The sequence below is a fragment of the Acanthochromis polyacanthus genome, chromosome 11, assembly GCF_021347895.1.
Source record: "Acanthochromis polyacanthus isolate Apoly-LR-REF ecotype Palm Island chromosome 11, KAUST_Apoly_ChrSc, whole genome shotgun sequence".
NCBI classification, from domain to species: Eukaryota; Metazoa; Chordata; class Actinopteri; family Pomacentridae; genus Acanthochromis; species Acanthochromis polyacanthus.
In genome coordinates, this window is record NC_067123.1 from 26,332,734 (window position 1) to 26,350,708 (window position 17,975).

The window sequence follows — 17,975 nt, forward strand, 5'->3', positions numbered from 1 at the left end:
TTTTGAATTGTTGATTAACATAATTATTTTAAAAAACAAACTAATGAAATAGGGCTGGACAAAAATGATGGTACCCATAACTTAATATTTTGTTGCACAACCTTTTGAGGCAATCACTGCAATTAAACGATTTCTGTATTTGTCAATGAGCGTTCTGCAGCTGTCAACAGGTATTTTGGCCCACTCCTCATGAGCAAACAGCTCCAGTTGTCTCAGGTTTGATGGGTGTCTTCTCCAAATGGCATGTTTCAGCTCCTTCCACATATGTTCAATGGGATTCAGATCTGGGCTCATAGAAGGCCACTTTAGAATAGTCCAACGCTTTTCTCTCAGCCATTCTTGGGTGTTTTTGGCTGTGTGTTTTGGATCGTTGTCCTGTTGGAAGACCCATGACCTGCGACTGAGACCAAGCTTTCTGACACTAGGCAGCACATTTCTCTCCAGAATGCCTTGATAGTCTTCAGATTTCATCGTACCTTGCACACTTTCAAGACACCCTGTGCCAGATGCAGCAAAGCAGCCCCAAAACATTACTGAGCCTCCTCCATGTTTCACCGTAGGGACAGTGTTCTTTTCTTCATATGCTTGGTTTTTGAGTCTATGAACATAGAGTTGATGTGCCTTACCAAAAAGCTCCAGTTTGGTCTCATCTGTCCAAAGGACATTCTCCCAGAAGCTTTGTGGCTTGTCAACATGCATTTTTGCAAATTCCAGTCTGGCTTTTTTATGAGTTTTTTTCAGCAGTGGTGTCCTCCTTGGTCGTCTCCCATGAAGTCCACTTTGGCTCAAACAACGACGAATGGTGCGATCTGACACTGATGTACCTTGGCCTTGGAGTTCACCTTTCATTTCTTTGGAGGTTGCTCTGGGCTCTTTGGATACAATTCCAACGATCCGTCTCTTCAATTTGTCATCAATTTTCCTCTTGCGGCCACGTCCAGGGAGGTTGGCTACTGTCCCGTGGGTCTTGAACTTCTGAATAATATGAGCCACTGTTGTCACAGGAACTTCAAGCTGTTTAGAGATGGTCTTATAGCCTTTACCTTTAAGATGTTTGTCTATCATTTTTTTTCGGATGTCCTGGGACAATTCTCTCCTTCGCTTTCTGTTGTCCATGTTCAGTGTGGTACACACCTTTTCACCAAACAGCAGGGTGACTACTTGTTTCCCTTTAAATAGGCAGACTGACTGATTATGAGTTTGGAAACACCTGTGATGTCAATTAAATGACACACCTGAGTTAATCATGTCACTCTGGTCAAATAGTTTTCAATCTTTTATAGAGGTACCATCATTTTTGTCCAGGCCTGTTTCATTAGTTTGTTTTTAAAATAATTATGTTAATCAACAATTCAAAAGTAATGGCTGTTTTTGATTATTTAATTTTCAATAAATTTTTATTTATTGTTACTTTTGTGAGTTTCAAGTGATTTCAGTGAGAATTGTGGGTTTTTCCTTCTTTAACTGAGGGGTACCAACAATTTTGTCCACGTGTGTAAATGTGATTATTGTTTTTCACCATAAGTAATTAGTGCTTATAGCTTGTAGTACTATGCAACTTTTTTTAAGGAAAAATCCTATGTATCATTAGTGCTCTTTTTCACTTGCCATGTAAATGTATCCCTGCAGGTTCATTTAATTGCAGTATACAACAACAGGGAGTGGACCTCTGTACAATATCAAATGACTCAAAATGCAGTAGGATCTCAATACAGAGAAAGTTATTGCACCTTTCATTACTGAGATTCAAATCTTTTACTCTTTTCAAAGTTTCATATGTCCGCCTTTACTTCTGATTCCAGTTTTCTCAGTGTAGAGGATATTAGTGTTGCTGAAATTTCTGAAGAGATGTTCTGAACATGTGCCATTCTGAAGGGATTCTCAGGGGCTGCTCGAACTTTCTCTTTAAAATCCAACAAAAGGTGTTCTATTGGATTCAGCTTAGCTGACATTTTCAGTCAGGTCATAGTCTTCACTTTACTCTTCTTTAGAAAGTCTTGTGTGATTCTGGCAGTGTGCCTTGGATTGTTATCAAGCTGGAATACTCCTCTTTGGGAAAGCTTCTGCAGACTGGGAATCATTTCATCAGCGAGTGTTTTGGCATATCCACAGGTATTTGCAGTGCCATCCATAAATGTAATCTTCAAGACTTCCTTTGCAAACATTCTGCCCCCAGTCATCACACTCTCACCTCTGAGCTTCACTGTCAGGACCATGCATTCACTATGGGAGTCCGAGAAGGGTGGGCACCATCTGGGCCAAATGTAACAAATGTTTCTTACTCTGTCATTACAAGATCTGTAGTAAAGTTTAATGTTGCAATTCTGCGCTTAAAACCAAGAAACTATTGCTTCCTTTTTCGTGGATTTCGTTGTTAGAGTCTGATGTGATACACTGTCCTCCACACTGTCTGGGCTGTCAAAAAAGCTTTGATTTCAACTGATATCCTGGGTGCTATCTCTGAATCATATACATGTCTGTTATTCAGAGCTGGATCTGATGCAAGCATGCAGGTGGACACAGCTAATAGGTCCAAAACTCAGAATTGATTGTAGAAATATCCACAGGTCATTTTTCATAACATTCATACCAGTAGGCTGCTTGGAAGTCACAAGTTCACATCATTTCGTGTCAGTAGTCACTGGGGTATTCACTTTTGTTGCACTTTTGTTTAAACTTTGGGATGTTCGATATAGTCTTATAAACTTCTAAAAAACAACGCTTTAGAATCTAAAGCACTTGTTTACATTATTTGTCAACTTAGAAAAAAATCCTGCTATTGAGCAGTGATACAATTTTGAAATGGACTTGTTGCAGGTACAGCGATGACTGTTACATACTACATAGTGTGTTCATTTTCTTTTTTAAACTTTCTCCATGTTGTTGGAAGTTGTCATTAGGTGGAATGATATTTGAGATTACTGCCTGTCTATATTATGCAGGTACGATTGGATGCAGACTTGTAGGCACTCCTTACTTAAGCCGGCTTTGTAACAAACCATTTCCCTGATGAAGGTCTTGCACTGAAATGTGATAAGTAAATGCATTTTTGCAAGTTAGACTCTATGTGGGAGTCTGTTTTTCAATACGCTCAGCCTGCTTTTTTGATACACTCGTCTCTCTCCAATGCACCTCTCTCATGAAATAGATGTGCGAAGAGTTCTTTTGTCTCAAGCCAATAGTCTTTCCATAAATTTTCTGCTGATTAAATTTTACCAGGGTTCTTCTTTCTTTACTAAAGCTATTGTAGTTGTGCTCTTGCTAACAACCAAGTGCTAATACAAGCTCATGGGACTAGTTGGAGATTTTTCTACTGCAAGTTTAGGTCTTGTTTATATCTTGTATAAGTGTATCCCATGAACTGGCTTGCTACAGTTTGGAAACTTTATCATGTGACTGACCAGTGGCATTAGTTGGACACTTGTTGTAGACAGTTTCTCCAGCGGAGGCTCTCTTCCATGACATAGCGAGGAGGTGTTCCTCTTTGCATATCTCATGAGGTGCTGTGGAAGTAGGTGAGAAACACTTAGAAAAAGTGAAATGAAGCACAGCCTAGCAGGCGGGCTGAAAAAAGAAAAATCACCCAGCACACATACACACCGCCAGGGGGGGGGGGGGGGGGGGGGGGGAGGAAAGACAGAAAAGCACAAAAAACAAGATTCAAATCAATGTTCTCCTGCAGCTCCCAATCTTATTCCCTTGTACATTTCTCAGTGCTCTCTGTCAGTGTCATTGCCTCAGTACAGTATCTCATTCCCTCTTCATCTTACCCCCTCTTTTTATTCATCTGTTTTCCCCCCTCTCTCTCTCTCTCTCTCTCTCTCTCTCTTTCATAACCCTGATGAAAAAACGGGGTAGAACGCTCTGAAGATATTCCGAGGGGGCAGATGAGTGTTGGCAGAGGCAGATGCAGCAAGATGAAGAGGGACAGAGAGTGAAGAGCAAAGGGAGAGAGAGAGACAGAAAGAGAGAAAATATGATACGATGTTCCTGCGCAATGCCAACGGACAAGATCCTTGTCTTGTGTAAAAGCGGCTTGAGAGCTCCCGAAAACAAAGAGGTCATGGTGGAGGCTGCACTCAAAGGTTTATCATTTGTTGCCTGTCAGGGCTCAAAGCGAGCACGTACACATGGGGCACTGGAAATACACTTGCATATTCACACACACACAGCTTCAGTCAAGAGGCATACTTATTAAAGCAGTGTTTCCTGCAGTGGCTGACACTCTGAAAAATAGCACCAAGCAGACCACTGAACACCCTGCACTCTACCGGGGGGAGAGAAACACAAAGAAATAAAACAAGCGAGAGAAAGCAGGGGAGATTGGTGTGTTAAAAAACTAGAATGTTGAAGAGTAGAAATATAAGGAGAAAGGGAGTAACTCACAGGTTAACAGGGAGGGGGATAAAAAAGAAAGCACCACAAGGCAAGGACGTGCAAAATCAATGAAGAGGTAAAGATGGATGGGTATGTGAATTGACAGGAAGACAGACAAGAGACAGATAAAGAGGAGAAGAGTGCAGTTCGACAATTGCAATGGAAGCCTTTGGCTGTGGTGTGAACCGCAGGGAATCGCTTCCATTCTGCCAGATAAATAGTGTGCATGTGCAGATTAGAGCACACATGCGTACACATTTTTCAAAGTCCAAGCTCACAAGAATAGGGACGTAACGACAGAAAAGGGGAAAAAAAAAAAACAAAGATATCAAAGGTAAAAACAAAAATGTTTATCCAGGCCTTTGAAGTATGACTACTATATATACATTTACTGAATTTATCCATCTATATTTCATCACTATCAATCATCCACGTAAAATCCCACACTGGAGTCACTGACCGGGGCATTTCTTCTCGTTACAGGACCGGACTTCCTCTCCCGAGCCATCGCAGGGGTAGCCCTGGACACCGGTGCCCTCGCACATCCTGAACCGCCTCTGAAATCCGGAGTCGCACGTCTTGCTGCAGAGACTCCAGTGGTTCCAGCTGCCCCAGTTACCTCCACCTACGGCAGCGGAAAGTGTAGAGAAGGGAGTGGGATGGCAGTGTGGCAATGTGAGTTGTTGATGAATAGTAGCCTACAGCTGTAAAACTATTTTTAAGATATTTTCTTCACGTAAAAGCTACAATACGTCAACACGAGGCCATTCTGGAGCCCAGGCTCATTAAAACACACCAGTATTTTTGTCCTCCAGGGCTCCTGTTGAATCAGACTCACAAGCCAAATTGGGTCTCAACCCACAAATTACTCATATGTGGAAACGTGAAACCGAAACAAGCATGCAGATGCCTTTAGATAATGCATGATCTATGTTTGCATAATGGCATTTGAGAGCATCTGAGTGAGAGAATACTAAGTGTTCATTTGTATGCCTTACCGCTGCATGAAGGGTTGGTGCATTCTCTGCTCTCCTGATGCGAGCCCTTACATTCAGCCCAGCCGTGCACCGACGCACTGCAGCGCCTCTGCCTCTGCTGGGTTCCCGTGTTACAAGTCACACTGCACTTCGACCACGGGCCCCACTCCAACCACTGGCCTTCCACTGGACAGTGGGAGAGAGATGAAGGGAAACAGAGAGTAGACAACAGGGAGGATGAAGTTTTTAAGAGGCCGTGGAAAAACAGGATAAATTGATGCAGAGTTTTGAAGGAAAGGAAGGCGAATGTAAGCGAAAAGAGAAGTGGAAGGGAGGAGAGAGACAAGGCGGAGACAGTTAGTAGGCTACGAGAAAAGAGAATACACAATGAGTTAAGATGGAGAACAAATAAATTACACAGGCTATTTGCTTTTCCATAAATAGCAACAAACAAACAGAACACACTTCATGGGTCTATGGGTATTTTAAATATTTCAATCTTATGAAATAGCTGATTACAATTCCTTTCAAGGTTTGTTTTAAGGAGTTCACGCAGAGTACATTCGGTTGGAAATTCATTCCTGGTGTTGGAAGAAAAGGCATTTCAGCTCTGTAGGCTGGTATTTGTGCAGAAGTAGATTTTAAAAAATGATGTAAATAACAAGAGTAATTTAAATACAATGCAGTGCCGCCTGTCAGACAGTGCGTGAATACCAAACAGCTTAACCAAAGCCTGATGACATGCACCAGTGTAATCAAAGCAACCGCTGCACCTTTTAATAAGCGGTAGAAAAAGAAGGGTTTACTGAAGTACTTCAGCTGTCAGATAAAATGTCCAAGATGTATATGGATATATCAAAAATCAAAAACACAGAGGTTAGGGGTTTTTTTTGGTGTTGTGTTACCATGGCTTGTAGTAGTTCAGATATTTTTTGAAGATCTATGTCACAGAAAAGTGTTGTGCTGTGGAAAAGCTTGACTACAGGTGAAGATCTGTGCCATGTCGTCAGTGGATACTTATTTAATTGGTCGTAGAAATCTTTGTGGCAAAAACTTATTACGCAAACTAATTACTGAACTGTGGCCTCCATTTATTTCAGAGTAATGTCCAAACTTCAACTCCAGCAATTGCCAAAACCTTGCAGGCAAAAAAGCTGGTTTGAAAACGCACAAATCACATCCGTTGACGTCTCTGAAGTGCTTTCGTTGTCTGCTGTTGGTCAACAAACAATCGATAATAGTGCTTTACGAATGTCTGACTGTATTACGGTTATTAATGTCTTAAATGGATATTCTCTATGGAGCAGCAACATGGAGATAATCATTTCATAATTGTGTTTTCATTGTAAAACAGTCACATCAATTTGGTTCGGTCTACACAGCAATTAATTGCACTAAATAGTCAATTGTCGTTTTGAAATAAATAGTTTTGTTTCTACTGTCACATATTCCTATGTGTTGCCTCCAGCTGGAATTATTGAGGGACTTGAGCTATGCTTTGACTTTTGCCCAAATTTGAATTCTGAACAATGTGTAATGAATTAATAGCTGCCTCCCAAAATGTGCTAAAATGTTCGAGCCATATTAATCAATTTTTTTTTCCTTCTAGCCAGTTTCGGGCACTAAAACAAGCTGCAAAACACAACATTGGCATATTATCACCTCAGAAGATTAATAAGGGGGGGCATGCTATCAAACAAAGAGCTGTTTACACATCCAGTAGCCTGACAGCAGCATTAGCTTTCATTTGGAGTCAGGTTTCTGACTATGAGGCAAATCCAAGCCTAATATTTACTTTCCTTTTAGCTCTGTTTTGTTCCCCACGGATTACAGAGAAAAATACAGCGTTCAGCTCTTCAGCAGCGAAATTTTACATCGTTTAAATTTGCTTTTTGGTAACATACAAGGGATTTATCAAAGCTTGAAAATGCTGCCAGATAACAAGGTTGAAGCAAACTGAGCCAAAACAGTAAAATAAAGAAGCAAAGAGCTAAAAGACATTAAAATGCCTCATGAAACTGAAAGAAGATACGCTGAACGAGAATTCTCCAAGGAGCACATTACAGATACATTTGATAGGATGTAAATAGAACAAGATAGAGGACTGCAGCTTTAAGATTACAGGTGACATCATTGAAACACTGATTATCATTTGATTATTTTAATGTGAGCTTGAGTCAAGCTAAATTAATGTGGTAGAAATAATTCCGTAGCGTGGTGACTAATCTGTGCTGAAAATAAATAAACAGTCCTACAAGTAGTAGCTTTAAAAGCGGCTTCATATGTAGAATGACTTAAGCTTAGTTATTCCTAATGAAACTTTTAAAAAGGATACTACCACTAAGGATAACACTTACAAGGCACCAGGACTTTTGTAATGGAAAAGTAAATCTAAATGAACAACTCTGGTGTATGTGCTGTTCATTTGTACAGTATTTCTCTACACTCTTAACAAGACGATCAGTTCAGAGTGAAAACTCTCCCTGTTCTGGCTCAGAATGATATATCGAGGCACAAACTCAACACACAGGAGCTTTAAGTAGCAGGAAAAAAATGTGACGCACAGTGCTGTAAATGTATTTGTCTGCTTCTCCCAAGTGTAAAGGCATTGCCAGCTCTCCTTGGTAATGTGGTCAGTCACGTTGTGTGTGACTTGTACAGTGTTGCAACGAGCCTGAGCCAACGCTGCGTTGAGGAGATGGTATGTACAGAAGGACTGAACTGAACGGAAGCGTGAATGTGAAACTTCCCAAGGGTAATCCTGATTAATAAAACTGGCGAGTCTAAAATAGGATTTAATTAGAGACATTTTCAGTCTCTCTGTCAGTGCCCGCTTCTTAAACACACGAGTGTGCACAACCACTGATACATGAGTGGGCTGTGCGCAACGCAATAGACGATGAGAACGAGCGAGAACTACATAACTTCTGGCCGGGCTATCATGCATATATGAAAAGACAGGACCCAGCAGGAACAGCAAAAGTGCCACATCAACAGACAAAAACACAAACAGCATATTTACAGTGATTGTACTAAAGCTGGAAAGCAGCATGGCAGCTCTCTGGTAGGAAGCTGTTCACTTGCCAAAGCCACCGACTCTCAGTTTGCTTGTGTTGAAGTCAAAATCATTAATCTCTGCATATGTTTGACTGTGAAGCAAACGATGTATATTGTGAGCAAAAAAGGAAGGTGTCAAGGTGTCACATAACAGACATATTTAGTATTCCATAAAGGCCTATTATGATCAAATTAATTATGCATGCTGGCACTTTTTACTCTCACTTTGTTTGATGCAACAGCTGTAACAACTGCAGCTCGGCCCACGTGTGCATGCGTTTGTTTGATGTGTAAGCTTAGCATGTGTCTCGATAATAAATAAGCCACTGTGACAAAAGGTGACAAATTCGAGTAAAAGCGTCAATTCTGAATGAATTCAAATCTACGTTGGTGAGGCAGAATGTAGCATAAACAGCACAGGCCACGCTGTGAGATTTAGCATAAGGTTTATGTGTGCAATCTGCAGTGAGAGTAAATTATTGAGACAAACACACAAGCATGCGTGCACACATACGCACACAAACATATCTAGTCGAGATCCATCAAAGCTTTATTCTCCATGCATGGTCGTTTGTGCCAAAAGGCCTATGCTGGTATTCATCATTTCAAAGGACCGTTGCCTTTGAACTCCCAAAAGCAGGCTGAATCTGTTGTGATAGATTCACACACACACACACACACACACACACACACGCATAGATTTCCTCAAGGCCCTCCGAAGAAGAGCCTACCCTTTCTCGCAAACCCTCTATTTCCATCACTGTTCCCAAAACAGCATAGCAAAACATCCCGGAGGCTATACTTTAGATTACAATGTCTCCCTTTTCGTCCCTTCCTGCGACACAACTTTACAGCCTCTTTGTCGGGCGATGGGGACAGTTTTTGTTTTATTTAAATATTAACCTTATCAAACCTCAGCTTTGGAAAACATAAAAAAACAACAAGCAAAATCATATATATATGTGTATATGTATTGGTCAGTAGGGAAGGTGAGGACACTAAAATCTCCAGCTCCGATGGCTCCAGCAGTGTTCATTTAAGTGTAAAGGTGCATGCTTTCACCATCCAGGGAAAAATGATACACAATTCTTTGTCTTAGCAGCATTAAATAAAAAGCACTTACCCTGTGATAATTGCTCAGGCTGTGAGTGATTACACACTAAGCAAACACACTCTCCCTTGGACTGAAATCGATTCGAGGGGAAAAATAAGAGGTTATTATACAGAAAGCAGCCACCATTTTTGTTTTGAGCTGTCTTATGTTTTAATGTCTGTGCGTCCATTAATGCCTGTACTCCGATGTGGAATCCATTTATAGTCTGACAATACAGAAAGCCAGAGCAAATTAAATCACTGAAATAAATATCCTTTTCTAATGTCAATGCTTTCAAAGTAAGTGTTTTTCTAAAAGGGCACTTGAAATGCAAAATTAAAAGTGCACAGAGACAATACTTATCCTTTAAGTATACCTCAAGTTTTTAAAAGTCAGAGAGCTATGCCTAATAAAAGGCACATGCTGCTAGTATTTACATCTGAGGTGACGTCTTTATCTAGAAAGCTGCTCTGCAACAGGCTACAGTAGTTGTTGTTCAAAGCTTGTCCCAGTGTTTCTTCAGAGTCGGCTGCATTAAGGCTTTATTTCAATCGCTGGTGAGGCGTATTCCACTCCAGTGGCAGCCTGATAAAGACGTTTCAGCTGGACAGCCTGAGTCAGATTGGAATAAAGTCCTGAGGTACCCTCGACAGCAGGATTAGATGGGGCTGCACCAGTGACTTATTGCTGTTCTTGACAAGGTATAGGCCTAATAGGTAGTCTCAGAGACAGTAACTGAGGAGCTGCACGGCAGAACTGCTCAGCAATCTAAACCAAGCCAACCATGGAAGAAGCATATAAGTCCAACCTATGGGCTTTGCTGGGAGTCTACAGGTGAGTGAGAGTTTGAAAAGTGGGCATGAAACCCATGACTGACCACAGATGAAGACAGAGCTGAAAACTCTGGTGAGGATGCAAGAGTAAAAGCAGTGAAAATGAACAGGCAGGAAAGATGGTAGCTAGGCTGGCTTTATACCATGTCTGCAGAGCGGGAAGAAAGGGACGTTTTCAGTTTTCTGTCTAGGATGTTATAAATAAAATTAACAGTCTTGTAATCATACCAGGTCAATCGAAATTAAGCCAAATGTTGCGTTTTGTTGTGTTAAATGTGTTATATTTCTAGTAGTTTGCTAACAGATGAATATAAACACAAAATACATTTTAAACTTTTTGTCCATCATCAGACGGTGAAGAGAGCAATGCAAATGAAGGAAAATGTTTAACCACCCAACTAGACAAAAACAAACTGTCTCAACAGAGACACAACGCTAACACGGTTAAACAGTTTTTCTTTTCTATTCAGACATTTTGATGATGAAAAAAGCAATAACTGACCACAGACATTTTGTCAGTAGAAGAACGACAATGTAAGAGCATAAAATATAAATGTAAATGCATGTAAATTCAGCTGTGACAGTGTTTTTGGTTTTGATTCTTATGACTTGAAAGGAAAAGAAGAGAAGCTGATGCCTTAAAGAGAGAGAAGAGAGAGACTGGGTGTATCATGTTGATGGGGATGGTACTAACCAGGACACACTGCTATGTTGCAGAGTTTGGTCTGTTTCTCGGGCTGTCCACAAGCCACGACCCCGCCTCCGTCCACACAGTTCCTGGTTCGAGTCCTGGAGCCCCGCCCACAGGTCACAGAACACAGACTCCATGTCGACCACTCCTCATGCAGCCCATGCACTGAGACACCCACAATTATGACGCACAAACACACATGACACAGGGATGAGGAATGAGGGAGGAAGGGAGGAGAAGGGGTGGAGCATCCCATCACAGGTAAGAGGGTTAGAGAATGAGAGAAAAGAGCGATTAAATGAGTATGAGCACATTCCTTAAAAAAAATAAACATGAATAAGGTGACCTTCTGACCTCCTGAAATCATTCCAGTTGCAAAGGAAAAGACACACCGAGCATGAGGTTGCACTTATATGTTACTGCACGAAAGAAAATGAAGGTTAGGAATGGACACTCTGCTATTTTATGTCATGCAGTTATGCAGCTTGAATCAAGACGAAGAAATGAATGCGGTAAGTTTGATTGTGAAATTATAGGAGCTTTCATTCAGCCAACCATTAAAATGCTCCTCCTCATTTTCCTTCTTTATTACACATCTTGTCCCATTTCCGCGAGATGAAGTTGGAAACGACTAAAAATCCAATAAATGAGCAGTGGAGTTGGACAGAAACTTTGCAGATAATGAACCCGAGACGCTGCTCAACCGAGCGCTAGTTCTTGTAGAAGTTTATGTACTTGATCCGTGTTTCCAGTATGTGGCACTGGCAGACGCCATGTAAGGGAGAAGACACAAATTTGCGCGCACACATTCACAAGCACAATTACTCAAAAATCATTTGGAGACCTCGTAATAGAGGAAATAATGGCAGAGAGAGATAATTTAGAGGAAAGGGAATGCATATGTTTGCAAAGACAGAACAGATGAATGGCAGGATTAATTAAAAAGTGTCTAGAGAGGAGAGAGAATACCAATAAGTAAACATTAAATTTAAAAAAAAAAACCAGGAGATGAAAGTGAAAAAAAACACAAATACATTCAAGCTCATAAAGCTAGAAAGACTATGGAATGAAAAGAACAGAGAGCAAGACGATGAGGTAATTTTGCAATCTTCAACCAAAAGGCCAGAGGAGATTAAATTGTGTTGAAAAGAGGTGGAAGAAAGAGAGAGGAGCAGATTTTGGAGAGAAGCCCGAGTGAGAGAGAGAGAGAGATGGAAAGCAGGATACAGAGAGGAGGAGGGACAGAGGGAGAGAAAGTTAGAGACAGCAGGATGAAGATTGCTGGTCCTGCGTTGAGCAAAGCTAAATAAATCATGACGATAAATAATTAAGTCTACTCTGTGAAGGAAGGCTCAGAGGAGCAGGAGTAGAGGGCTAAGAAAGAAGAAGAAGATGGTGGTATTAAAAAGTACGGAGATACAGAAAGCTGGTAAATAGTGAGATGTCCTTAAATTCAGAAAAACATAGTACCAGTGTGTCTTTAAAGTGCTCTACAAAGAGAATATACTGTATGTTGCAAGAGCAGAAGAGAGGAGTGTTACAGCAAGTATTTGTGGTTCTCTTAATACATATTTTATGAAATACCTTTTAGAATAAGCTCATTAGTGAAGCAGTGTGTTTACGTATATATTGTCTCTCTCAGATGTTTGAGCTCTATTGTACAGAATGATGTCTGTGCAGAGTTAACATGAGGAGGATGTTTTCTAATTTATCTGTTGAAAGAGTTATCTGTGCTCAGAGTCTAAGGGGAGCACCTGCATGCAGGATTTGTGATATTACAACTAGTCTGGAAGTCAATCCTGTGTGATATGGAAACCTAAAGCCTGCATTGCACATGCAATGACAGCAGTCTTTCAGTGATGTAAGCGACATCTTACATCAAATGTTTGAAGCCTTAAACTGAAAAATGTTTGCATACTAATGATTTTTTCCCACCAGAGCACACAGGCATATACCAGTTTAAGAATGTGTAATGAAGTAATTAAACTTTTCTTTTATGGAAAAACAGTATGGGACATCTATGATTGTTAAAAGTAGAATATTTTTGTCTTTGAAAATACAGGTGACAAGTTAAGTCTTACGTTTCCCATGGATGCGTATTCAAAGCTCACATAACGGCACAGATTGTTCAGTCTTCCATACCTATAATAACTTCAGTTTTAGCCTTATTCTAAACATGCTGTTTCAGTATCTGTAACTTAAAATACACCTGGACTATTACTGCTGCACACAAGAAGACTATAGGGAAATATCTCTGCATCTATGCTGCTCAGTGAGTGACAAACTTGAGTTCAAGGAAGGGGGAGGAGCTAGCAGGGAGCAGTGCTTGTCCTGCTGTGACATCACAACAGGCTGCAAAAATTAACATCTCATTCAAAGACAGACTATGGAGACATGGGGGGAACAGAGGAGTAATCTAGGGCTTCAGGTATTGATTATTTTAGTAATCCATTATTCTAGCGATTATTCTGGTGATTAATCGAGTAATTGGATTCTGTGCTTGACATGCACGTTACAGCATCAAAAGCAGAAGTGAGTGCGCTGTTCGACAGAAATAACTGTCCTGGCAGAACACGGGCGGACATCTGCAGTGTATTCTACATATATAGTATAGTACAGGTGCATTCAACTAAAACTAAAGCCATGGGAACCAGACATGTATTTAGTTAGTGACGCAGAAATCACATTTTTATGTTTGGTCCGTTTGGCCACAAATTTAAGAGGTTTCCTTCATTATGAGACCGCATCAGACCTACATGCACTTCAATACAATATCATGTTTCAATGTATGAAGTTTGATAGTTTTATTGTGCAGCTGTCTGTCAGAAATAATCAGTTGCATTGATTGGTAAAATATATTATACACGTTTGACAGTTTTCTACCAGCATTCCGGTCTTACATTACATCAAGTAGCGCTTTTTACCATCCTAAATTTTTATATTCCTTATTGTTCTCCATCAAAACAAGCTGTTTGTGATCGATTCATTTTGTGTGGAAAATGAGTCAAATGATGCATTAAATGCTCCTCTTTGTGTGGCGAGTTTGAATATGAAAGTCTGAGTGAACAGAGAAAGCTGAAAACCATTTTCATACATGTTAACTCTGACTGAGATGTTTGTTGTTGTCGACCTGATGTACACAAAGAAGGTCTGCCATCTTAAACTGCCTTCGTAGTTCAGCCCTTTGATTTGCTCAATGCCGTAAACACTAGAAAACGTGCAACGGTTAAAATAGAAGTGTCACGTGCAATTTAAAATCCTTTTATAATTTATTGACTACAGGTCTGGGTCTGTATAGGATGAAGTCTGGGTCCAGACTCGGACCGCAGTCTGCCAGTTAGGGACATGGGGTCTAGCATGAAGTGGATTAAGCGAAGCCTCGATTCAGAGAATTTTGCCAAGAGGAATTCTCATAATCAAAATACTCGAATAACTCGAGGAATTGTTTCAGACCTAGAATAATCTCATGCATGTTTTATGAGCTGTGAGACACACTAGGAACATGCAACTCTGTTCAAAAACAATGAGTAAAAGTAAAAGGAATTTTAAAAACAGTCATTTTAAGTAATTAATCTAGCGAGCTGAACCAAGTGACAATTTACCAATGGCTTTATAATATGTAACAGGACTAACATGTTTGAGAGGGTATTTAATGTTGATGAATAATGAATAGAAATGATATTTGAAATGAAATAAAACATTGGAAGTTACAAAAGTTACGGTGATAACATCAAACCCACACAAAATGTAGTTAGGTTAGCCTATGCTAACATTTCTGTTAACATAGGGACTGCTTTGCATTGGACAGTGCAACAGATGTTCCCAGTATCTCATTTACACATTACTCTATATATACACTTATTATTATATACTGTATAACAGGCATATTAAATTTGAATGATACAGCTTCATTAGTTTGCAGTGAGTAGGAGCAAGAACTTGACTGTACATCCAAAGGATTCATTAACAGTTGGTGCAATCTAATCCTGAATATCAAGTATGGTTGTAATTTCTAAGTCGTTCTGTGGTTGATAACAATGCATTCTAATTTTATGTCATGTTCCTATAAACACATAATTCCAGGGTTGAAAGTGATTTTTGAGCTTTGCAGTTGCAATTTAGCACAAACCACTGAGGAAGCTGTGGCTCAGGCAGTCGTCACTGGTGTGAAAAGTGGTACTTTAATGCAGCCGAGTGTATCAGTTTAAATATTTCAGTATCAAGTATGAAATAAAACTCATTTCCAAAATATTTCACATAATACATGATGCTAATAATAAGATTTAACTGACATTCAATAGATTAGTTTGAGGTATCTCCTTCTGAATTGCAAAACCTCCTCAGGACTGTCACAGGCCAGAGGACTCAATACAATAACAAGCAGAGAAAAGCCAAAACAGAACAATACACATCTTTTTGCTGCAGCACTACCGGATTGCTTGTAAGACATTACTTATTCATCCGAATTGAATCTCCATCTCTCAAGCGCAGTAGAAGTGTATCTGAAGTCTGACTGCGCAAAGCCAATCAATTAGCCTATAAAATCAAGCTTGAAGCAGCTTTGGGACTAGGACACACTGAGGGAGGAAAATATCATCTGGAAATGAGGACAAGAATGGAAAAAACGTAGAAGCTGATAAACAAATGTATCAAGAGGAAACCCCATACACCTGAGCACCACCTGACCAAGTAAGTACTGAGCGATATTTTCAGTGACTAAAAACAATGCAGTTACATCAAAATCATTGTCTTTGTGTTGACACTAGTAGCTGAATTAACATAATAAAGCGCATCTTTTAGTTCAACTGTGCACATTGAAAGGGAGTTTACTGCCATCAGGGTTGCAGTCACAGTGGGAGGTGCAATAGAGGATGTTTACGGCAGCAAAGCGCAGAAAATAAACGCATTAAATGAACTGATCAGTGCTGATCAAACAGCCAGCGTGACAGATCCGTGCCTCATAACATTCGGTCACAAAATCGAGTTCATGAACTCTACATTCCCTAGCTTTGTATGCTGAAGAATTTGTCGAAAAGGAGGCATACTAACTCACTCGCACTGCCTTCCATTTCTGATGCAAATACCAGTAAGCTCAGTTAAGAGAGAGTCCATGCTCACCCTTTTTTCATTTAAAAATATGCATACACACGCACTTTGCAGAGCACATATTCACAGCACCGATCGGGATGAGCTTTTGTGTAATGAGGATTCATGTCGTCTAAATATGTCTTTAAAATCTATGCTGGGCAGATATGCAGTTATGAAATATACTCACCTATAATGGTGTGTGCTGTAACACGAGAGCAACTTTTTTTTTTTTTTTTTAATTTCTCACTTCTACCTTTGAGATGCACTGGCTGTAATTGGACATGTCCATCATATGGATCCTGAAATTAATAACTGGCAGTTTCAGCTTGGGTCATAGGACAGCACGGCTACATTATTTAAAACTGCTGTATGTAAGAGTGTGTGCAGTTTCATGTGCCATCTGCATGACTCTGCCATGAGTTCACGACTACATCCTTGGATACACCCTCAGTCTCTCGCTTGAATGATTACTAGAAGCATGTTGTTGCTGCATTTGACTACGCACTGACCCAAACACGCCGTATTTATTATGCACTATTGTTCCACTGCGTGTTTTAAATGTCACTGAATCTATTGTAAATGAGCAGTGGCTAAATAGAACACGGATAGGGGTACTACTTCACTTTGCATGCTTTGGGGCAAGAGAGCTTTATACTTCGTCGCATATTGAAAAAAAAAAACTAAAATTAATTTGCTGGACCAATTACTGCCTAGTTTGCTTTGTCAAGAGCCAGACCATTACTTAAAATTGATTATCTGTATCACCTTAATTTAGGGGTTTTACCCATAAAAAACGCAGAGTAAAAAAAAAATGTCTGTTTTCACTCCATTGGCTTTCTGTCCAAGCTACTTTTCTTTGATGTTGCCTAACTTGTGCAGACACACACACACAGCCGTGCACAGAGATGTGCCCAGAGACATATCCACCCACACTCCCACTCATAACACATCCATACTTCTAAGTCGTAACTTGCGCACAAACACAAATTAATGGTAGGGAAAAAAGAAAGAAAGAAAGAAAATTCTGGCAGTTCCATCCACCGAATTAAGCATGCAGAGTGCACTCTCCCAACCTCAGGACACTCGACTGAAAACTCGGAGTGTGTGTGTGTGTGTCTGTGTGTGTGTACTTGTTTCTGCTATACAGGTGGGGACTTTGACCTGACTATTTGCTATAAAGGTGGGGACTTGTCTTACGGTGGGGACCTAAAATGAGGTCCCCACGGGTGGCAACACCATTTTCTTGGCCATATTGTTGTTAATAAAAAATGTAAAAGTGCAAAAACGTTTGTTTAGGGTTAGGCATTGATTTGGTGATGGTTAAGGTTAGGGTTAGGGTATGGGTTAGGAGTTAGATATGAATGGGAGTCAATGGTAAGTCCCCACCGGTATAGAAAAACAAAAATGTGTGTGTGTGTGTATATGTCTGTGTGTGTGTGTGTGTGTTCGGTTACGCCTGTGTGCTTTTTCATGTTTGCTGTGGCGAGTAAACGCGTGTGAAACAGAACAGTGGATGTTGGGTAAAAACATCTTATACAAAGAAATCACAGAATTTGGCAGTTTTTTTTTTTTTTGAACATCAGGGTTGAAAGGCACAACTGTGGTAGTCTCAAGCTGTGCCTGCGTTTGTATACTCAATTTTCTATTAAAAAAAATGAAACCAGAGTTGTTTAATTTTCAAACACTTCCTTTTCGAGTGAGCATGTTGGCAAGCTTATTGGCACTGTGAGTGTTTCATATGCGAGCGTATAGTGTTTTTTTTTCCAAGCATTTGAAGTTGAAAGTTGTGATGTCAACTGAATTTCACTGCAGTCCTAATTAGTGTGCGAGTGCTTGTGTCTGCCTCTCTGCACTGCACT

General features: G+C 40.2%; 1 protein-coding gene across 16 annotated transcripts in view; it reads right to left on the reverse strand.

Annotated features, from left to right (window-relative positions):
• The window catches only part of adgrb2 (adhesion G protein-coupled receptor B2), a 238,144-nt gene that overhangs the window by 95,561 nt on the left and 124,608 nt on the right, over positions 1–17,975 (reverse strand). For 15 of the 16 annotated variants that reach the window (XM_051955144.1, XM_022194367.2, XM_051955143.1 and 12 more), the window contains exons 5-8: positions 11,032–11,193; positions 5,376–5,540; positions 4,838–5,002; positions 3,402–3,503 (exon numbers count right to left, since the gene is read on the reverse strand). In XM_051955144.1, the coding sequence (XP_051811104.1) occupies positions 3,402–3,503; positions 4,838–5,002; positions 5,376–5,540; positions 11,032–11,193 (594 nt within the window). The remainder of the gene's footprint in view (positions 1–3,401; positions 3,504–4,837; positions 5,003–5,375; positions 5,541–11,031; positions 11,194–17,975) is intronic. The other variant, XM_051955153.1, reaches the window with a different exon arrangement.